Source organism: Coregonus clupeaformis, chromosome 23, assembly GCF_020615455.1.
Source record: "Coregonus clupeaformis isolate EN_2021a chromosome 23, ASM2061545v1, whole genome shotgun sequence".
In the NCBI taxonomy this organism is placed as follows: Eukaryota; Metazoa; Chordata; class Actinopteri; order Salmoniformes; family Salmonidae; genus Coregonus; species Coregonus clupeaformis.
The window spans coordinates 38526376-38550176 of NC_059214.1; the positions used below are offsets into that span (position 1 = coordinate 38526376).

The 23801-nt window shown below is 44.9% G+C and overlaps 1 protein-coding gene across 1 annotated transcript in view; it reads right to left on the minus strand.

The window, feature by feature from the left end:
* Positions 1–1020: 1020 nt before the first annotated feature.
* The window catches only part of LOC121536983 (titin), a 194042-nt gene continuing 171261 nt past the window's right edge, over positions 1021–23801 (minus strand). Inside the window, exons 193-211 of the mRNA XM_041844684.2 lie at positions 18065–18355; positions 16795–17094; positions 16394–16699; positions 15939–16241; positions 15467–15748; positions 14732–15325; positions 14324–14614; positions 13917–14216; positions 13450–13752; positions 12935–13237; positions 12242–12826; positions 11815–12120; positions 11031–11330; positions 10324–10899; positions 9893–10198; positions 9187–9783; positions 3020–8998; positions 2500–2904; positions 1021–2371 (exon numbers count right to left, since the gene is read on the minus strand). Coding sequence (XP_041700618.2) covers positions 2070–2371; positions 2500–2904; positions 3020–8998; positions 9187–9783; positions 9893–10198; positions 10324–10899; positions 11031–11330; positions 11815–12120; positions 12242–12826; positions 12935–13237; positions 13450–13752; positions 13917–14216; positions 14324–14614; positions 14732–15325; positions 15467–15748; positions 15939–16241; positions 16394–16699; positions 16795–17094; positions 18065–18355 — 12629 coding nt within the window. The 3' untranslated portion in view covers positions 1021–2069. The remainder of the gene's footprint in view (positions 2372–2499; positions 2905–3019; positions 8999–9186; positions 9784–9892; positions 10199–10323; positions 10900–11030; positions 11331–11814; positions 12121–12241; positions 12827–12934; positions 13238–13449; positions 13753–13916; positions 14217–14323; positions 14615–14731; positions 15326–15466; positions 15749–15938; positions 16242–16393; positions 16700–16794; positions 17095–18064; positions 18356–23801) is intronic.

The window sequence follows — 23801 nt, forward strand, 5'->3', positions numbered from 1 at the left end:
GCATGATGCTGCCACCACCATGCTTCACCGTAGGGATGGTGCCTGGTTTCCTCCAGACGTGACGCTTGGCATTCAGGCCAAAGAGTTCAATCTTGGTTTCATCAGACCAGAGAATCTTGTTTCTCATGGTCTGAGTCCTTTAGGTGCCTTTTGGCAAACTCCAAGCGGGCTGTCATGTGCCTTTTACTGAGGAGTGGCTTCCGTCTGGCCACTCTACCATAAAGGCCTGATTGGTGGAGTGCTGCAGAGATGGTTGTCCTTCTGGAACTTTCTCCCATCTCCACAGAGGAACTCTGTCAGAGTGACCATCGGGTTCTTGGTCACCTCCCTGACCAAGGCCCTTCTCCCCCGATTGCTCAGTTTGGCCGGGCGGCCAGCTCTAGGAAGAGTCTTGGTGGTTCCAAACTTCTTCCATTTAAGAATAAGGGAGGCCACTGTGTTCTTGGGGACCTTCAATGTTGCAGAAATGTTTTGGTACCCTTCCCCAGATCTGTGCCTTGACACAATCCTGTCTCGGAGCTCTATGGACAATTCCTTCGACCCCATGGCTTGATTTTTGCTCTGACTTGCACTGTCAACTGTGGGACCCTATATAGACAGGTGTGTGCCTTTCCAAATCATGTCCAATCAATTGAATTTAACACAGGTGGACTCCAATCAAGTTGCAGAAACATCTCAAGGATGATCAATGGAAACAGGATGCACCTGAGCTCAATTTCAAGTCACATAGCATAGGGTCTGAATACCTATGTAAATAAGGTATTTCTGTTTTAGATTTTTTATACATTTGTAAAAATGTCTAAAAACCTGTTTTCGCCTTGTCATTATGGGGTATTGTGTGTAGATTAATGAGGATTTTTATTTATTTAATACATTTTAGAATAAGGCTGTAACGTAACAAAATGTGAAAAAAAGGAAGGGGTCTGAATACTTTCCGAATGCACTGTATTTGGAAAATTATGTAATACATACATACAGTACATGCAATTGAAGAACACAAATCAGAAAACAAGTGAGACATTTTAGTGCTGATATCATGCTTTATTAAATCAATACTAAACTCAGGGAGGTTGCATATAATTCTATAATTCTAATTTCAATCAAACGAAAGTGCAGGGCAGAACAGCTAATACATTTAGTTTTCTTTTAACACAGCAGGTGGTGTCACTGTGGTACACTTGCTTGATGTTTGCCTGAACTGAACTGGTGAAATTCTAAAGCTAACACACAAAAATAAGGCACACAAGCAAACCTCCAAGAGATGGCTCTGCTTCTGCAAAAAAGTGCAGGATGGACTTTCAATTTTTTATGGCCAGGTTGATGTTGTTCGGAAAATCAATTAAGCAGTCGTTTGCCAGAAGCAGAGCACAAAAAAAACACATTTCAGCTCAAGTGCAGGCCGCTCGCACGTTGAACATGTCATTTAAATGGTGGTTATGACATAGTCAGTCCAGAACACAAGGCCTAGTTGTCCTGCTTACATGAGGGTTTATGCAAACAGCACTCAGGGTCTTATGATCATGTTACAATTCATAGGAGTTTGATAATAACACTGCAGGTAATAACATACAGTGTCTAACATCTCGTCTCTCTGATTTAGTATCAACTTCAACAGGGAGCCTCTCTACCTGTTGAGGCAATCTTAAGACATCAACTTTTTGTTGAGGCACAGAGTTTAGTTTCAGGTTTAACAGGGTATTCGTTTCATGCGAAACTTTCTCCTTTTAAACATTTCAGTTTCATTTGTTTCAGTTAATATTGTCATAAATAACAATTCATACATTTTCCATAACCGTTAAATTCGGCTATATACATTATGTACATGTCACAGAAAAAATGGATGAAAAATCCTAAGTCATAATTATCCAATATGGCACATTTTATAACAACTTTAGACTTTAGTCTAGTTTGGCATAAATTAATGTCAAGTTTGGTATAAAAATAGTTCATATTTACAATAACAGAAATCCAGGTCTTTATCAAGTAAGATAATATTTTGTTCAATTAATACATAAAAAGGCATTAAAGTAGGGAAGGGGGAGGATAGAAATGATATTAACTGTTTTTTTTTATGATCGAATGCTTATAGTTACTGTTGCAGTGTCAGATCCAAAGTCGTTGTAAAGTTTGAGTGTGTATGCTCCAGCATCCTCTTCTTTCACACTGGTGATGATGAGTGTAGTGAGGTCCTCTGAGGTCTCGATGTGGAACCTACCGCCATGCTCCTCACCGGGCAGCGTTCTTCCACCGCGGGACCATTTGATGTTAGGGGTGGGCTCTCCGGAGAAAGCACAGGCCACGGTGAGAACCTTTCCAAGTTCAATGGTGATGTCCTCTGGGAGAGCTTCGATTCTTGGTGCACCTGTTGCACCTGTTAGAGAACACAAATTAAAAAAATGCTTAGACAACTGCACTACTACAAATATGGGTAACATTTTACTTAAAGCCTGAAGGTTTAATGCATTATGATGTAGCTATAAGTATATATGAGATACTCACCAAGCATACCCTGTGCAATAGATCTCATGGAGGACCCCTCTAGGTGGGAGTGACTCATCATTTCAGTCATACTGCTGGAGCTCATGGCATGGGAAGATGTCATGGAAGACATGCTAGATAGAGACATGGTTTCCATCTGCATTTCAGCAGCCATGGCAGCCATGCTAGACATACTGGCCATACTGGAACTGCTGAAAGAGCTCTCCTGATGCATAGAAGAAGAAGAAGCCATGTGGACTGATTGGGAAGAGAAGCTTTCCTGCATGCTGCTAAGAGCAGCACTCTCCCCCATCATCATCATCTGAGCTCCTCCATGGATTTCTTTCTTAACCTGTTCTGAACTTGTATGGGAGGCTAAAGCCATAGATGCCTCTTTTTGACTAATTGATACTTGTTCGGTTTTCACTGAAATAGAAGAAAAGAGACAAGGAACCATTAGAAATGTGAAAATACAGACTTGTATAGAATTGGTACAGAATTTAGTTGAATCAAGAGGTTTGCTTTTTACAGAAAAACGTACCTTTCATGGCCATGTGCTGCTGCACATAAGCTGTGACTTTAGTGTAGATGGATTGGAACACTTGGCCAACGAATGAAAATGAAGATTTAGTAGAGACTCCTCCTTCTGCAATGAGCTCACAAGAGTATTCTCCCTGGTCGTTCTCAGAGAGGTCATGGATAATAAGAGAACAATGTCCATCCACAGACATATGGAACTCATAGTGGCTGCTCTCTGTCAGTTTCACTCCATTCCTGCACCACACAACTTCTCTCACGCTGCTTTCAGATACCAAGGACATTCTCACTTTGTCTTCTGAAGCTTTGGCTGTGAGTTGGTGGATAATCTTTGGAGCTTTAGGAGTCGGGGATTTCACAGTTAGTGGAGATTTGACTCTCTTAGGTGAGGCGATTGGTTCAGGAGACTTGACTTGGGGAGGTGACTTCACTCCTTTTGGTTCAGGAGACTTGACTTGGGGAGGTGACTTCACTCCTTTTGGTTCAGGAGATTTGACTTGAGGAGGTGACTTCACTCCTTTTGGTTCAGGAGATTTTACTTGAGGAGGTGACTTCACACCCTTTGGTTCGGGAGATTTAACTTGAGGAGGTGACTTCACACCCTTTGGTTCAGGAGACTTGACTTGGGGAGGTGGTTTCACTCCCTTTGGCGACGTGATTGGTTCTGGAGACTTGGCTGGGGGAGGGGACTTCACCCTTGGAGGCGAGATAACTGGTTCAGGAGACTTGACTGGAGGAGGGGACTTCACCCTTGGAGGCGAGGAGATTGGTTCAGGAGACTTGACTGGAGGAGGGGACTTCACCCTTGGAGGCGAGGTGATTAGTTCAGGAGACTTGACAGGAGGAGGGGACTTCACCCTTGGAGGCGAGGTGATTGGTTCAGGAGACTTGACAGGGGGAGGGGACTTCACCCTTGGAGGCGAGGTGATTGGTTCAGGAGACTTGACAGGGGGAGGGGACTTCACCCTTGGAGGCGAGGTGATTGGTTCAGGAGACTTGACAGGAGGCGGGGACTTCACCCTTGGAGGCGAGGTGATTGGTTCAGCAGACTTGACTGGAGGAGGGGACTTCACCCTAGGAGGTGAGGCGATTGGTTCAGGAGACTTGATTAACGGGGTTGGGGTTTGGGGAACACTGGGAGGTGAAGCTACTCGTTCAGGAGACTTGGATCCAGGCTCTGGTGACTTTATTGAGACAAAAATCTCCTCTTCGACAATTGCTCTTAAAATGGTCAGGCTAAACCGAGTCTCTTGTCTGCCCTCAGCATTCTCAACCAGCAGTGTGTAGCTGCCTTCATCAGAAGACTGGACAGAGGAAATTTCAAACATAGACTTGTACTGCGTGGTAGACACCATAAAACGATGAGAGGATACAATGACTTGTCCCTCATGCAACCATGTAACACTTGGTGCTGGTTCGCCATCAATGTCACAAGTGAATCGAGCAGTCTCTCCTTCATTGACTGTTACAGACTGTGGTTTAGTCAGTATTCTGGCTGCCAGAGTTGACTTAACTTTATGAACAGTCACTTGCTCAACTTCTGACGCCTCCATAGCCCTCATTTTTGTTTCAGATGAAGCATATGTTTCAGATCTTTCAGACGATGCTTGTCTTTCACCCGACACATATCTTTCAGTCAATCTAAACTTTTCAGATGATGCTGATGATAAGGATGCTGCAGATGATAAGTATTCAGTTGATGCATACTTAGCGGATGCAGCATATTTTTCAGATGCAGATACAAATCGTTCAGATGAATCATATCTGTCATATGTTTCACGTGATTCAGTTAACTTTGATTTACTTTCTTTCACCTCCATGTGTGTTGCTGAGGAGGAAGCTGCCTTGAAGGATGATATGTGGTAATGGTCTGTCTTTGTGATATCAGGAACAAATGGTTGTGGAGCATCCTCATCTTTACGACGTGATGTATATGTTGAGAATTCACCTCCAGAAACATCGAGGATACCATAGTCGGATGCTTCTCCCTTTGAGTTTGAACAAACAACACGATACGTGCCACTGTCCTCTGCCTGACAATCACGGATCTGTATAGACAGCACTCCACTCACGTTTGTGAAGCGTAACTTCTCACTTTCTTGAATCAGTTGTCCGTTATGGAACCACTGGATCTCAGCCATAGGCTTCGCTTGGACATTCAGAGTGAACTTTGTATTCTGACCACATGGGACACGATGGGAACGCATTCTCACGGTCACACGTGGGGCGTGGTCGAGGCTGAAGGGTGTTTGGGTCACCGTCTGGTACTTGCGCTCAGATTTCAGTGCAGCCTTTCTTGACTCGTATCTGGACATGATGTCAAATCTGGCTGACCTCTCAAATCTTGAGGATGAGCGGGAGGATCTCTCAGCTGAAGCTGGGGGGCTGGGGGAGCGTGGACGCGTCCTCTCAGGGGTGGGTGATCTCCTTTCGACAATCTCCTCTGGCTCTAGTGGACGTGGGCGAGGAGCTCTTATCAGCTCAGAAACAGGGCGCATCAGCTCAATGTATGTAGGAGACAGTGATCTTCTCCTCCTCATGAACTGTGAAACTTTTGTTCTCTTGACCTTGTGCTCGGTTACTTGTGATACTTCTCTTCTTGCAACATGTTTAGTTTCTTCATGACGCAGAGCAGACAACTCAAACCGGACAGGGCTGCCTTGTGGGGAGGCAGAGAAGCCAAGTTCAAGCTCCTCCTCAAGTTGTAGCCTTTCTTCCTCAGTTTTCTTCATTGACAGGTAATCATCAATGGGCTGCAGAAGCTCTTCATCACTCATATCACCCAGGGAGCGTCTTCTTGACCTGAAGGATGCCTCGGATCCAGGAGAAGGTGACCGTCTTGCTGGTCTTACTGTTTCCAAGTCATCTTGTGTGAGCTTTGGGATACGCCATCTTGGCCTGTACTGGTCAGTAATTCTAGGAAGGGGCATGACATAGAATTGCTCCCACCTGGAGAGACGAATTCGTTTCTGTCTCTTCTGTACGATCTTCTCCATCCGCTCAGGTATTTCATACTGATCTCTGAGTTTCTTGTACCACTTCATGTCAGACAAAGGTACAAAGTGTTTAATCAACAGGTCTTCATTCAGAACTCTTGCATCATGGACACGTGACTCAGGAATTTCATATGGCATGCGAAGTTTCCTTTCCTCAATATGTACAAATGGTTTTTCTTCTGTGATATCAAATTCGCCCTCACAGTGTTTGGTGCTCACTGCCGGCTTGTATATGTCTGCAGCGTGTTTCAAAGCCTCTTGAGCCTCTGGGTTGAGTCCTGTAACTTCAGTGGTGGAAAGGCGTTGTGCCATTTTCAGTGTCTTGTCAATTTGTTGTTGAACATATTTCTGTTGTTCCGCCTCACTCTTATATTCTCTCCTCTTGTATGTAATGCGGTCCACCTTCAGTGTAGCCTGGCAACTCACTGATCCAACACAGTTTGTTGCGGTAACTTTGTAAAGACCTGAATCCTCAACAAGAGTTTCTCTGACATGCAGAACGTGATAGTCTACATCCTCTTGAACAACTGTGATTTGTTGGTTGAATTCCAATGGCCTGCCATCCTTCTCCCACTTCAAGGTTGGTGCAGGTGTTCCCGAGACTCTCAAGTCAAAGTGGACACTATGGCCCTCTACACACTCCACGTTAGCCAACAGCCGTTTGAACATTGGCCTCATGGTGTCTTCACTAACAGGGTGAGGTGTCACTGTAAGACGTGCTGTGCAACTGTCTTCACCAAACTTGTTGTGGGCCATAACAGTATATTCAGCATCGTCATCAAGGTCAAGATTGTGGATCATCAATTGATAAAGACCCTTGTCACTAATGAAAGTGTACTTCTTATCATCTCGTTTGATTTTCTGTCCAGCCTTCAGCCATGTTACTGTTGGCTCTGGATGCACTGTTATGGTTACACCGAAACGAACATCTTCACCGATGTAAGCAGCGCGGTTGTACAGAGGCAGAGTGAACTCTGGTGGTCTCTGCATAAGTCTTTGCTTATCAAGCTTTCTCTTCTTTGTGAGTGAGCGTCCAATGAAGTGTTCACGGTAGCATCTCACAGTTTCAACAAAGAGTTCTCCATAGGTGCTATCTTCACCGTCCTGACTGACGACTTTGCATCTGTAGACACCATCATCAGATGTTTCAATTTCCTTGACATAGATGCTAGCAACTCCATTGATGTAGCTAATTTCATACTTGTGACTTGCTGTTAACTGGCGGGTGCCGAAGTACCAAGTTGCTTTTGTGGTTTCATCATAATTTTCAATGTTGCAAACAAATCTGACATGTCCACCCTCCTCTGAAGATCCATGCATGACTGGACCGGCTCTCAGACCTTCTACAGGGTGCGCAATCTTGACTTTGCCAACTGCATAACCTCTGTAACTTCTGAAGCCACCACCGAAAGCGACACGAGCTGCTGAGACAATTGTCTCTCTATCTTTCTTCACCAACGTCTGGTAGTATCTTCTGTGCCTCAATGTCTTGATAGTTTTTTTGCTGAGGTGCTCCAGCTTCAACCTAAGCCAAGGATGTTCCAAAGCTTCATGAGCAGTCATACGTTTCTTCAGGTCTTTACAAAGAAGTCTGTCACAGAAGTCCATTCCTTCAAGGCTGATTTCTTTGAAAGCCTCACTGTCAAAGATGTACTCTGCATTTGAGATATTCTCAATCATTTTTGTGGTTGATTCTGCTGCAAAGGGGTTAATTCCACTGAGGAGCACATAAGTCAGTACACCAACTGACCACATGTCAGTTGCAGTGCTGACAAGACCATGGCGGTGGACTTCAGGTGCACAGTATTCTGGTGCAGTGAAATTGATTCTGATATTTTCTCCAGGAGTCAGTAATCTAGCCTGGCCCATTTCAATAATTTTGATGTTTGTGCTCTTTCTTGTGGTGTAGACAATGTTGTCAGGTTTGATTTCAAAATGAGCATAGTTGAGTTTGTGCAAGAACTTCAGAGCTGAGCACACTTGTCTCAGGTACCTAACAATCTCCAGTTCTGAGAGCTCAAAGTTGCCTGTGCCAAGTCGTTCAAAGATGTCCACGCCTGAGATGAACTCATAGATCAAGACCATTTCTTCCAGACTGTCAAAAGACTCATGTAAGTACATGAAGTTCTTGTGTTTAGAGAGATTGAGTGTCTCAATTTCTCTAGCAACCAGCTCCTGATCAGTACCTTTGATCTTGATAAACTTGGCCATGAATGTCTTCTTGGACTTGTTTTCAACACAGCGATGAACAACGCCAAATGTTCCGGCACGTGCCAGCTCTTCAGAAATTGTGTACTGGGCAGCCACCATCTTGATCTTTGATGAATGTGGTGCCTCCTCTTTGGTGATTTCTCTAGCTTCATCAACTTCTTCATCGTAGTTTCTGATAACCGATTTATCTTCTATTGTTGTAACAGGCTCAGTTGGTTCAGAATGATCGCTCAGACCAAACTGGTTCTCCGCAATGATACGGAACTGGTATTTCGTCTTGCCAAACAGAGCGATCATGGTGTATTTAGGCTCGTTGGTTTGGCCTGCGCGGATCCACCTGTCACCTGATGTGGGGCACTTCTGGATGATGTAGTTAATGATAGGGCTTCCGCCATCTTTTTCTGGAGGATTCCAGGTTAGAGTGATGGAATCTCTAGTGATTTCACTGACTTTAATTCCCTTAGGAGGATCTGGTACATCTGCCACGGCAACTTCAATGGTCTGTTTGTCAACTCCGAATCTGTTCTTGGCAGTGATTACGTAGTAACCCGTATCCTTCTTCTGAACTCCTTTGGGGAAGACGAGTGAAGTAAATGATCTTGTGACAATCACTTGAGTGTGAGAAGATGATCCCATTATCTCTGGTCCCTTCTGCCATTGGATTTGAGGGTCAGGCTTGCCACTGATTGGAATCTTAATGGTAACCACTTCACCCTTAACAGCATGGACTGCTCCCATGCCTTGCAGTTCTAGAGGTAGGTGGATCTTGGCAGGAACTGGAGGAGAATATAAATAAAGAATATAAATGAATTGAGTACATCAATACTTACATATATAAAATCCTAACTGACATACATTTTTTATGAAATGTAAGGGAATTCAAACTTGTTTTATTATCAAAAGATGTATGTTTAACACAAAATGCTCTTAAAATACTTTTCAACAGCCTATCAAAAAGGTTTACCTTCAACAGTTAGATTCACTGTTGTAGAGATGGATCCTCCTTGGTTTGTTGCCCTGACTTGATAGACACCTGCGTCGCTGTCCTCGGCATTAGCAATAACAAGTTGGTAATAACCTCCCTTGAATTCTTGCAATTTGAGTTTGGTACCATCTGCAACAATTTCTTTGCCATTCTTGTACCATTTCACAGTGGGGATGGGATGTCCAACAATTTTGGTGACAAATGTAGCATTGGATCTAAACTTCACAATCATCTCTGGTCTCATTTCTTCTCTGAAGACAGGAGGTTTCATTGTGAGACCTGATTTGGGAATGATGGCCTCTGACACCTCACTCCAATCACTCTCACCACCCATGTTTTCACATTTCACACGGAACTCATACTCAAAGCCCTCAAGAAGGCCTTTGACAGCGAAATGTGTCTCGTGGATTTTATTGGATGTACAAGTGATCCATTTGTTCTGTTTCTTCTCTCGTTTTTCAAGGAAATAGTTCTTTATCTTTGCACCTCCATCGTCCTTTGGTGGTTTCCAGAACACAAGACAAGAATCCTTGGTCACTTCTGTGACAACAGGCTGCATGGGAATTCCAGGTTTTTCTGAGGAACAGACAATGAGAGCAATGTTATAGAAGTGTATTATTATCTTAACCGTTACAGTAAACATTATCTATCTGCTATATTTATCACTGCCAACAAGCATACTTACCGAATGGACTTTTGATAATGAGAACAGCAGGAACTTCAAGTGCCTCACTGACTCCATATTGGTTCTGAGCAGAAACACGGAAGTAGTATCCAGCACTTTCAATCAGATTTGGAATCCTGCAAGTGTTTCCTGAGACTGACGATGACACCAGATGCCACTGCTCGCCTTCCTTTGCTTCTCGTTTCTCCACAATGTAGTTGGTGATCATTGATCCACCGTCATCCTTTGGTGGTTTCCAGCTGATGATCACTGCGCTCTTCAACACAGCATCAACAACAATAGGTCCCTCAGGTTTGGTAGGTTTATCTGAAATAAAATGGCAAAAAACTACATTTAGATAACAAGTCCTCTGTTGGTCACGCAAAAAAATTGTTCTGTTTATAAAATAAGCAATTATATTATCACAATAATAGTAAAAATATATTTGCTACCTTGAATTTCAACCTTGAGTGTGGTTTCAACAGTTCCAAATTTGTTGGTCAATTGCACCTTGTATCTTCCGGCGTTTGTTTTTCGCTGTACATTCCTTATAACCAGATGAGTGTAACTCTCAGTGTTTTCAATTATCACGTTTTCAGACGCGTTGAGCGGCTTCTTTGCATAGAACCACATGATTTGTGGAATTGGACGGCCAATGTAGACAACATGGAGACGAAGACTTGTTCCACACCCTGCAGTGTATTTCTCCTTCAATGGGAATCCAGGGTGGAAAGCAGGTGCGGCCTGCAAGCGCAGCTTGCCGCTGGACTCTGTTTCACCGGCTTCATTGGCTGCTCTGCAAGTGTATATGCCCTCATCTTCCTGTTCATCTGTGGCCACTGTCAGTGAATGGTTGCGACCATCAGAACTCATCTTGTACTTGCGGCTCTGGATCAGCTCTTTGCCATATCTGTACCATCTGATTTCAGGAAGGGGACGTCCAATAATCTGGCATGTCAGAGTTCCAGATTCGCCAAGTTTTGTGATGACATCTGCCATGTCTTCCTTGAGACTAGGAGCCTCTCCCACTGTTGAAATATAATCAGAGCATGAACATTATTTCAAATGAATGGCAATGATAAATTGTGATGATTTTTGTAATCTAAGGCGCTTACAGTATTGTATGGTAATTGACAATTAAAATATTATACCAACGTACAGCTCAGTTTAGTCTTGATGCCCATGGCGGTCCTGCGAGGTCTACTCATTCCGGTTTCATTTTCTGCAAGGATTCTGAACTCGTACTCTGTAGCTTCCATCAGACCACCCATGGTGAACTGTCTGTCCTTGGAACGCTCCTTGTTGCATTTCTTCCAGGCACTTTCACCTGCCTGTCTGAACTCAATCCAGTAACCTAGGATCTCTTTGCCACCATCACATTCTGGGCGCAGCCAGTGAATAGTGATGCAGTCTTTGGCAACGGAGATTATATCAATCTCACCTGGTTGACTGGGTTTGTCTATTCAAAGAGAGAGAGAGGTAATCATGCAATTACAATAATTCATCTTATTCAAGTATTGTATTATTTATAATATTTCTATATATTATTCAAGGTGCAATATGCAGAAATCGCGCCGCCATTTCCTGGTTGCTAAAATTCTAATAGTTAGCCTAATTTCAGTTTATGTGACAAAACAAGACGACATTGTGTAGAAAATCATTGTACCATCTAAACCGCTGTGAAATATATTTTCCATATTCAAAAATATTGTAATTTCAGCTGTTTGAAGCTGGTGTACAAAACCAAAAGACGCAAAAACGAAACTTAAGAACGGGAAGCATAGAAATAGCACACATAGAACAGATCTGCCGCTTCTTAGACTTGCCTTCGATGAGATTGACAGATCTATAACTACGATTTCTATGTGATTTTTGTCAGGTCACCCAAAAAGATACATATTGCAGCTTTAAATGTAAAATTGAAAGGCCTATTAAATACTTACCGAATGGATCTTTGCATATAACATTTTCAGATAGTGGTCCAGGTTCACTCTGACCGATGTCGTTTTGTGCCACGACACGGAACAGGTATTCAGCATCAGGGATGAGTCCAGTGAGAGTGTACATTGTAGTGGTGATGTGTGTCTTGTTGTGACGCACCCACTTCTCTGTGGACACCTCTCTTCTCTCAACGTAGTATCCTGTAATGCGGGCGCCACCGTCATCCTTTGGTCTGCCCCAAGATAGAGCAACAGTGCTCTTTGTGACATCCATAACTTCTGGTGGGTTGATTGGAGGTTCTGGTGGAGCTGTTGTATAGAAATGAGAATTGCATAATTGTAAATAGAAGAAGTGAGGAGTGATAATTAACACAAGGAAACACATTTTATGTTTGCAGAACAATAATTATGAACATTCAAAAATACTTACACAGGGGTGTCTTTGGAGTTACACATTCATCTGATTTGAGAGATCTGCTCACACCAAACTGGTTTTCAGCAGTGATCTTGAAATGGTATTCAACATTCTCCTTCAGTCCCTTGACCACCAGAGCTGTGTCCACCACTCTTGAGTCTACAGTATACCATGCTACCTTTGATACCTCTCGCCTTTCAACGATGTAACCCAGGATATCAGAGCCACCGTCTTCAGAGGGAGGTCTCCAGCTGACTCTTACGGAGCGAGCCTGGATATCATCAAACTCAAGAGGACCTTCAGGTGCGTCTGGACGTCCAATCACTTTAACATTGATGTAGACAGCCTTCCTGCCACATTTGTTCTCCAGGACCAGGTCATATGTGCCAGTGTCATCTCTGTGGGCTTCTTTGATCACAAGTTCAGTGATATCATCACTGGTGGCGATCATAGCTCTGTGAGAGATATCTCGGCCTTCCTTTGTCCACTTGCAGATAGGGACTGGTTTACCCTTGATGGGCACAGACAGCCTGATAACTCCTCCCTGTCTGACCACATAGCCTTCCTCGTATTTGGGGTCCAGTTCATAATCGGGATAGTCTGAAATGAAGCATACAGACATTGTTAAGTTAGTTCACATTTGACACAAGCTTCAAAAGCAAAACAAATCTCTTCCTGGCACGCTAAACACATATTTTCATCCCTTACCAAGCATTTCTGTAACCTTGACGATTCCTGGGATCTCAACTGGCTCTCCGGGTCCACCAGCATTGCAGGCCATCACACGGAACTTGTACTCAGCTCCCTGAGGCATGTGCGTCAGAGTGTATTCACAGATCTTTATGGGTGTCGTGTTGCACATGGTCCATTCCACCTGGTCCACCTTCTGCATCTCAATCAGGTAACCAGTGATGACGGAACCACCCTCTTCCTCTGGAGGACTCCAGGCCAGAGACACAGAAGTCCGGGTGGTGTCTGTAACCATGGGGAACTGTGGTGCACTAGGAGGCTCTGTTTAGGTAAAGAGAAATATAATAGTTTTGGTAATACACACAAGTTTGAAAATGGTAGAAACTAAGTTGAAGGGACATTTGGACCCATAGATCATTGAGTTGAATAACACATTACAAAAATGTTTAACATAATAATTACATAATTTACTGTTTATTTCCATGTTTCTAATATGGGACACAACAACTAAGGACAGGATTACAGATGCATACCGATGGGATCCATGGCGATAGCTGGTTTAGATGCAATACTGGGTTTGCTCGAGCCTCTGGAGTTGAGGGCGATCACGCGGAACTCATACTCATTGCCTTCGCACAGACCTGATGATCTGTATCTGGTCATGGTGACTGGGTTCTTAACTATACTCATCCACCTTTCAGATCTGACCTCCTTGCGCTCAATTATGTATCCAGACACCTGGGAGCCTCCATCTTCTTCTGGTGGCTGCCATGTGATGGTCATTCCCTCATGAGTCACATCCAGTACATCAGGTCGGTTTGGTGCACTGGGTACGGCTGTGGAGAGATTAAAGATTTCACGTGATCAGTTATAACCCCCATCATCCCTTTCCTTTAATTCCTCAAAACGAAGTCCACTGTTTTGGTGTTTTAATTATAGTGTATAATACATTTTGTCAAAAAGCAGAATTTACTGTGTTTTAGGATTTCTGATGACTTACTCTTGAGACTCTTGCATTCAACAACTTCTGACTGCAAGAATCCTCCAATGCCGAAGCGGTTGGTTGCAGCCACACGGAACACGTATTCAGTTCCCTCAGACAATCTGGTGAACTTGAATGTGGGTCTTGTGACAGATTCGGACACTGGTAGCCATCCGGGGCGGTGAGCGTCACGCTGCTCAACAACATAGCCACTGACGTTGGCGCCGCCATCCTTCTCTGGTGGCTCCCAGCTGACCGTTACAGATGTGGCATCAACGGCATCAACTGCGATCGGTCCAATAGGTATTCCAGGTTTATCTAGACAGAAATAAGCAGACGGTTAGTATTTAGAATTTTCCAATACAAAAACATAAGAACACACAAACACAAGTATGGACGCTTACCAAGAACACACACACACTTACCAAGAATGATAATTTTAAGTATCTCTGTTGCGGTTCCTACAGAATTCTTCACTTGAAGAGTGTAGCTACCAGTGTCAACAATGGTTGTCTCACGGACAGTCAGTTTGGTGTATTTTCCATTAGACTCAATCTTAACCCGGTCAAGACTATCCTTCATTTTAGCACCATTGAAGGACCATGTGCAAACTGGAGCAGGTCTGGCCTTTATAGGAATGTTGAGGTCGATTGGCTTGCCGGCTGGCACTTGGACAACCTTCTGTGGAATGCCGGTCAGATCAATATAGGGCGCCACTGTAAAAGGAAATATTTTGGGGGAAAATTAGAACATCTGAAGATGTATCAAACCTTTCATATTGTTAAATAGATTAACTAACATGTGTATAGCATAAGAATCAGAATATAACATACGTAGTTGTTCCTGAATGACCACAGGTCCTGTAATCTCCCTAGGCTCGCTAACTCCTCTGCTGTTGGTAGCTCTGATTCTGAAGAGATAAGTCTCCTTCTCTGTCAGACCAGTGACGGTATGCTGGGACATGGACTGTTTAACGGTGGCCACTGCACTCCATCTGTCTGATCCAACAATGTTAGCTTCAATGACGTAGCCCGTCAGTCTGCTTCCACCATCGTGAAGAGGTCTCTCCCAGTTAAGTATGGCAGAGGTCTTTCCAATATCCACAATGTGCAGATCCTGAGGAAGGCTGGGTACTTCACAGACCAACACTGATTCAGGGATTTCACGTGGTTCTCCGACACCATATATGTTCTCTGGTAACACTCTGAAGAAGTAGTGTACTGATTCCTCCAGGCCAGTAATTCTGAACAAGGTCTTCCTGCATTCTGTTGTAACTGTCTTGTAGGATTTCATTGAAGCTTCACGTTTCTCAATGATGTAGTTGTTCACAGGGGCTCCACCGTCAATAGTTGGTACATCCCATGTGATGACAACAGACTCCTTTGTGTAGTCTTTGACTCTAACTGAACCAGGTGGTCCAGGAGTGTCTGAAAAATACAGAAAGGATTAACTGACTGTTCACAGCACAGAGATCATATTATTCACTATTCTATATGTAATTATATGGTTCACATATAGTTCTTAATCATTTAACCATCTTAAGTATGTCAACGTAACCGGTAACATACCATAAACTTTGACGAGAATGGTTGCTGACTTCTTGCCAGATGGATTTTCAGCCTCAATGGTGTATTTGCCGGCATCGTATCGATGGACCTTCTCAACGATCAGTTGAGTGTAACTGTCAGTTGTATCAATGAACCCACGGCTCTGAAGGTCAATGCCAGGTTTCCTCCAGGTCAGTACAGGAGCAGGTCTTCCAGTCACATTGACAAACAGCCTCAGAGTGTTACCAGCTCTCAGACACACAGTCTTCTTCAGATCATCAGGAAGCTCAAGATCAGGGATTGCTGTTGTGACAAAAAGTACAGCACGTTTACAACATCATAACAGCACGTATACAAACTGTAAGTGTAAAAAGAGGGTCTGGGATTCAATGTAGACATTGGTATAAATGGCAGTTATACCAGGTTAACCCTTTACATAAAAAGATGCTGCCACTGTGAAGTATTGACAATAAAAGCATAAGAACAAACTTACAGAGTTTCTCAACAGGCTCAATTTCCACACTTGGTTCGCTGTATTCCCCAGTGCCATTGCTATTGACTCCTGCGACACGGAAACTGTACTTCTTGTTGCTTTGAAGTCCAGTGGCAACAAACAAATTGGTCTTCAGAGTCTTCTGAGTGGCCCTGTACCACTGCTCGGTTCCTTCCTCAAGCACCTCCACCACGTAGCCAACAACATCAGCGCCACCATCATACATGGGTCTGGTCCATTGCAAGCTAATGCTATGCTTGGTGGAATCTATCACACGTGGAATTGAAGGCGGGGCTGGAGTGTCTGGAATAGGAAAATACAAAATACAGTATGAGTCATTCAACAGCAGTAGTTTCTCAGTGTTTCAAAAGTAAACCATAAGTCAACGGTACGATTATAAAGATGGACCTCATATGGTTACTAAAATCTAAGACTATGACTTTTTGATCACGTACATGTTGGCTCTCTACAGTAGGCGTACTGAGAGGCTTCACTGGGCTGGCTGTTTCCAGCTGTGTTCACAGCAGTAACACGGAACTGGTAATCACTGCCTTCCAGCAGACCAGAGATCTTCAGGCGGATGTCATAGATGGTAAAGGTCTTATTGACCCTGGTCCATCTGGAACTGCTCTTCTCACGTTTGTCCACCAGGTAATTCTTGATCTCACTTCCACCATCGCTTTCAGGTTTCATCCATTCAATGATGACGTGCTCCTTTCCTACAGCCGTGACTTCTGGTGCTCCAGGTTGTGATGGGACAGCTGCAATGATAAAATATAATACGGTTTGGGCTTTGAATAAGACTAAAATTGTATTGCATCTACTAAAATGAGATGGCCACTGTATGCATGCTTACTGTATGCGTTTCTGGCGATGACAGGCTCGGACTCCAAGGGCACACCAGGTCCGTACTTGTTGACTCCCCTGACACGGAAGACGTACTCGTTGTTCTTGATCAGTTTGGAGCTTACACAGGACAGAGTCTTGCACTCAGTCTCCATGATCACCCAGTTGAGTCTGCTGGTCTCACGCCTATCAACAATGTAATGAGTGACGAGATCTCCACCGTCCTCCAGAGGGATCTTCCAAGACACAGTGCACTTCTCCTCTGTCACCCTGGTGATTGTGACCTTTTCCTCCGGAGGCCCTGGTGTATCTGGAAATACAGAGTGAAACATTCAATGGTGTTATTATAGCAGTGGAGGCTCTTCAGAGGAGGAAGGGGAGGACCATCATCCTCAGTGAATTTCACTGGTGTAACTGCTAAACTGCTTGCTGACTACACTGTACAGCATGACTGTAGCGGGTTTACTAATGCGTTAGTTCTAGTAGCTATGTTGACTATGACGTTAGCTAATTATGATGACAACGATGTAGGCTGTGTGTAGCGGTTATAATACGAAGGTTTGTCTTCAAAATATTTTTTGCACCTGGTCACAGACAGCTGATGTGTTGTGCACTTAAGTCCACAAGCGAAGGGAAAAGGTGAGAGGAGGAGAGCGCATAGATGCAAGAAGGAATTATAGCTACAACGATCAAAGTGATCATGTATGTGGCTGCTATGAAAGTGACCTGTGTTTGCGTGTGATCAGGGGTGTAGTCATTCCACCGATTCTGTTGAAAAACATTCTTAAATGGAAGCAAACGGAACGGGGATAAACACACCTGAACTCTTGTTTGCAACTATTGGACTAATGATTACACCCTAGATCAGCTAGATGCAGGGAAGAGTGTACAAGGCAGTATTGAATGTGTCACTGTCTGTCACCTTGATTTCTCAAATTTCTCACGACCTGTGCACCTACGTTGTAAACTTCCATTCATAGGTTGTAGCAACCTCATGATGGGTATAGGGAAAATTTGAGTATAATGTAGTAGCCTAAACCTATCGATGTTACATTGAGCTGGGTGAATGGAATATAAATGACAGTCATCCAATATGCTGTAATAGAAATACAGTAAGGCCATGCTCATAAAAAAAAATCCTCATCCTCCCTCATCTTAAACGGCACCGACCGCCACTGTATTATAGCAATAGTCAGTATGAAAATACATTTTGTCGAAAACCATTTTGTTTCCATGTCATTGCAAGAGTATATGTCTTTGTATCTACTTTGTGTTCTTACCGAGTACTTTAACGTTGACAGCCGCTGTCTTGGTTCCACTGGCATTCTTCACGGTCAGAATGTATCTTCCAGTGTCGTTTCTGTTGCAGGACTTGATGATGGCCATGGCTCTTGAACTGGTGTATGTCAGGGAGTATTTCTCCCCCAGCTCCAGCACCTTGTCACCCTTGGCCCACCATACTATGGGTTCAGGTTTACCACCAACTACACCATCAAGGACCAGGTCTGACCCAGCCCGGATAGTGACATGCTCTCCAACAAGAGAGCTGTCAAGTTCAGCCTTGGGAGGAGCTAGAAGACAAAAAGAAAATATAAATCATAAAATAATATATAAATATATATATATATATATATATATATATATATATATATATACACACAGTACCAGTCAAAAGTTTGGACACTGTCACGCCCTGGCTCTGGGGACACTGTTATGTTGAGCCAGGGTGTGTAGATCTATGGGTTTTGTTTCTATGGGTGTTTATTTCTATGTTGGCCAGAGTGACTCCCAATCAGAGGCAACGAGTGTCAGCTGTCGTGGGTTGTCTCTGATTGGGAGCCATATTTAAACTGTCTGTTTTTCATTCGGGTTTGTGGGATTTTGTTCTATTTTGGTTTGTGTAAAACCGTAGACATCACGTTATCGTCTGTTGTTTTGATCGTGTGATCATTCCTATTTAATAAATATGTTCGCTTTCAACGCTGCGCCTTGGTCCTCCTCATTGGTAGACGATCGTGACAGAAAATCCCACCAAGATGTGACCAAGCAGCGTGTCCAGGAGCCATCGCCAGGGAGATCCCTAACAGATCTCCTTCGCCTCTCGACTGGGTCAAGCCGAGTGAGGAAGAGAAGGGCTTGACCTTGTGGCAGAAGGGCGAAAGGCTGGCGAGGGACATGGAGACCTGGTCCACGGGTAGGGGAGACGCCCATACATTTTTTTAGGGGGGCTAACGCCGTGGACGACGGGGCAGCAGGAGGCCGCCAGGTTACGGGAGTCACTGGTCACCAGGGGGAGGGAGGATGTAGAGGCACGGCGAGAGGTACTGGCGTGTGTTGCCAGTCCGGTCCGGCCTGTTCCTGATCCCCACGTAGGGCCAGTGGTGTGTGTTCCCAGTACGGTCCGGCCTGTTCCTGCCACTCGCACCAAGTCTACGGTGCGCTTCGACAGCCCGGCTCGGCCCGTTCCTGCTCCCCGCACCAAGTCAGGGGTGCGCTTCGACAGCCCGGCTCGGCCCGTTCCTGCTCCCCGCACCAAGTCAGTGGTGCGCTTCGTCAGCCCGGCTCGGCCCGTTCCTGCTCCCAGCACCAAGTCAGGGGTGCGCTTCGACAGCCCGGCTCGGCCCGTTCCTGCTCCCCGCACCAAGTCAGTGGTGCGCTTCGTCAGCCCGGCTCGGCCCGTTCCTGCTCCCCGCACCAAGTCAGGGGTGCGCTTCGACAGACCGGCTCGGCCCGCTCCTGCTCCCCACACCAAGCCAGTGGTGTGCGTCGTCAGTCCGGCACGGCCCGTGCCTGTTCCCCGCACCAAGTCAGGGGTGCGCTTCGACAGCCCGGCTCGGCCCGCTCCTGCTCCCCACACCAAGCCAGTGGTGTGCGTCGTCAGTCCGGCACTGTTCCACCGGTGGCTGGTCCGGCACCGGTCAGATGCTTCACGCCGGAGCTAGAGCAATCCGCTCCACCAGTGTGCAGTCCAGCTCCGGCCAGCGGGGCCAGACCGGACCAGGGGTACTTTGGGGGGTTGGAGAGGGAGCGGGGATCAGGTCCGGAGCCGGATCCGCCGCCTAGGCGGAGTGCCCACCCGGTCCCTCCCCTGTGGGTTTTGGTTGACGCGGTCGGAGTCCGCGCCTTTGGGGGGGGGTACTGTCACGCCCTGGCTCTGGGGATACTGTTATGTTGAGCCAGGGTGTGTAGATCTATGGGTTTTGTTTATATGGGTGTTTATTTCTATGTTGGCCAGAGTGACTCCCAATCAGAGGCAACGAGTGTCAGCTGTCGTGGGTTGTCTCTGATTGGGAGCCATATTTAAACTGTCTGTTTTTCATTCGGGTTTGTGGGATTTTGTTCTATTTTGGTTTGTGTAAAACCGTAGACATCACGTTATCGTCTGTTGTTTTGATCGTGTGATCATTCCTATTTAATAAATATGTTCGCTTTCAACGCTGCGCCTTGGTCCTCCTCATTGGTAGACGATCGTGACAGACACACCTACTCATTCCAGGGTTTTTCTTTATTTGTTCTATTTTCTACATTGTAGAATAATAGTGAAGACATCAAAACTATGAAATAACACATTTGGAATCTTGTAGTAACCAAAAAAGTGTTAAACAAATAAAAATATATTTTATAATTGAGATTCTTCAAAATAGCCACCCTTTGCCTTGATGACAGCTTTGCACACTCTTGGCATTCTCTCAACCAGCTTCATGAGGTAGTCATCTGGAATGCATTTCAATTAAAAGTTCATTTGTGGAATTTCTTTCCTTCTTAATGTGTTTGAGCCAATCAGTTGTGTTGTGACAAGGTAGGGTTGGTATACAGAAGATAGCCCTATTTGGTAAAAGACCAAGTCCATATTATGGCAAGAATAGCTCAAATAAGCAACGAGAAACGACAGTCCATCATTACTTTAAGAGATGAAGGTCAGTCAATACGGAACATTTCAAGAACTTTGAACGTTTCTTCAAGTGCAGTCGCAATAACTATCAAGCGCTATGATGAAACTGGCTCTCATGAGGACCGCCACAGGAAAGGAAGACCCAGAGTTACATCTGCTGCAGAGGATAAGTTCATTAGAGTTACCAGCATCAGAAATCGGCAATTAACTGCACCTCCGATTGCAGCCCAAATAAATGCTTCACAGAGTTCAAGTAACAGACATCTCAACATCAACTGTTCAGAGGAGACTGTGTGATTCAGGCCTTCATGGTCGAACTGCTGCAAAGAAACCACTACTAAAGGACACCAATAATAAGAAGAGACTTGCTTGGGCCAAGAAACACAAGCAATGGACATTTAGACCGGTGGAAATCTGTCCTTTAGTCTGATGAGTCCAAATTTTAGATTTTTGGTTCAAATCGCTGGAATCACTGGACCCTAGCGCCGGATCATCACAACCAGCTAGCTAGCTGCAACCTGTTGTTGGCTGATTACCATTACCATTGCCATATAGCAAGCACCAGTTAGCCTTGAGCTAGCCTGCTAGCTCCCTGCTAGCTGTGCTGAAGCACCAATTTGAACTGCTCTCGGACTCACATATTGCTGTTCACTGGACCTTATGATCACTCAGCTGCACAGCTGATGCCTGCTGGACTGTTCCTTTACACGGTACTCTGTCCTGTTTATTCTGTTTAGTCTTAGCCCAAACGTTATCGCTATTTCCAGTTGTGTCTTAGCTCTCTCTAATAACACGTGACTGCTTTATGCCTCTCTCCCATGTCAATTATGCCTTGCCTATTGCTGTTTGGGTTAGTTCTTATTATACAATTTCAATGTAGAACCCCTAGTCCCTCTCAAACTGTCTCATATAGCTCCTTTGTTCCTCCCCCCATACACGCCGAGACCGGCTCAATCGATGCCTCCAATGACGCTATCTCTTTCATTGTTACCCAACACTTAGGATTACCTGAACTGTACTCATATCCTTCCATATCCTTTTCTGTACATAATGCCCTGAATCTTTTCTACAACGCCCGGAGAACTGTCCCCTTTATTCTATGTACCCAACGCACTAGAAGACCAGTTCTTAAAGCCTTTAGTCGTATCCTTATTCTAGTCCTCCTCTGTTCCTCTGGTGATGTAGAGGCTAACCCAGGCCCTGCAGCCCCCAGTATCACTCCTACTCCCCAGGAGCTATCATTTGTTGACTTCTGTAACCGTAAAAGTCTTGGTTTTCTGCACATAAATATCAGAAGCCTCCTTCCTAAGTTTGAGTTATTCACTGCGTTAGCACACTCCGCCAACCCTGATGTTCTAGCAGTGTCTGAATCCTGGCTTAGGAAGGCCACCAAAAATTCTGAAATTTCCATCCCCAACTATAACATTTTCCGTCTAGATAGAACTGCCAAAGGGGGTGGAGTTGCAATCTACTGTAGAGATAGCCTGCAGAGCTCCATCATACTATCCAGGTCTGTGCCCAAACAGTTTGAGCTTTTACTTCTAAAAATCCACCTTTCCAGAAATAAATCTCTCACTGTTGCCGCTTGCTACAGACCCCTCTCAGCCCCCAGCTGTGCCCTGGACACCATATGTGAATTGATTGCCCCCCATCTATCCTCAGAGTTCGTACTGCTTGGTGACCTAAATTGGGATATGCTTAATACCCCAGCCATCCTACAATCCAAGCTAGATGCCCTCAACCTCACGCAAATTATCAACGAACCTACCAGGTACAACCCTAAATCCGTAAACATGGGTACCCTCATAGATATCATCCTGACTAACTTACCCTCTAAATACACCTCCGCTGTCTTCAACCAGGATCTCAGCGATCACTGCCTTATTGCCTGCGTCCGTAACGGGTCCGCGGTCAAACGACCACCCCTCATCACTGTCAAACGCTCCCAAAAACACTTCAGCGAGCAGGCCTTCCTAATTGACCTGGCCCAGGTATCCTGGATGGATATAGATCTCATTCCGTCAGTAGAGGATGCCTGGTTGTTCTTTAAAAGTAATTTCCTCTCAATCTTAAATAGACATGCCCCATTCAAAAAATACAGAACTAAGAACAGATATAGCCCCTGGTTCTCCTCAGACTTGACTGCCCTTGACCAGCACAAAAACATCCTGTGGCGTACTGCATTAGCATCAAATAGCCCCCGTGATATGCAACTTTTCAGGGAAGTTAGGAACCAATATACACAAGCAGTTAGGAAAGCAAAGGCTAACTTTTTCAAACAGAAATTTGCATCCTGTAGCACTAACTCCAAAAAGTTTTGGGACACTGTAAAGTCCATGGAAAATAAGAGCACTTCCTCCCAGCTGCCCACTGCACTGAGGCTAGGAAACACTATCACCACCGATAAATCTACAATAATCGAGAATTTCAACAAGCATTTTGCTACGGCTGGCCATGCTTTCCACCTGGCTACCACTACCCCGGCCACCAGCTCTGCACCCTCCGCTGCAACTTGCCCATGCCCCCCCGCTTCTCCTTCACACAAATCCAGACAGCTGATGTTCTAAAAGAGCTGCAAAATCTGGACCCCTACAAATCATCTGGACTAGACAATCTGGACCCTTTCTTTCTAAAACTAGCCGCCGAAATTGTCGCAACCCCTATTACTAGCCTGTTCAACCTCTCTTTCGTAACGTCTGAGATCCCCAGAGATTGGAAAGCTGCCGCGGTCATCCCCCTCTTCAAAGGGGGTGACACTCTAGATCCAAACTGTTACAGACCCATATCCATCCTGCCCTGCCTTTCAAAAAGTTTTTGAAAGCCAAGTCAACAAACAGATCACCAACCATTTCGAATCCCACCGTACCTTCTCCGCTATGCAATCCGGTTTCCGAGCTGGTCATGGGTGCACTTCAGCCACGCTCAAGGTCCTAAATGATATTATAACCGCGATCGATAATAGACAGTACTGTGCAGCCGTTTTCATTGACCTGGCCAAGGCTTTCGACTCTGTCAACCACCGCATTCTTATTGGCAGACTAAATAGCCTTGGTTTCTCAAATGACTGCCTCGCCTGGTTCACCAACTACTTCTCAGATAGAGTTCAATGTGTCAAATCGGAGGGC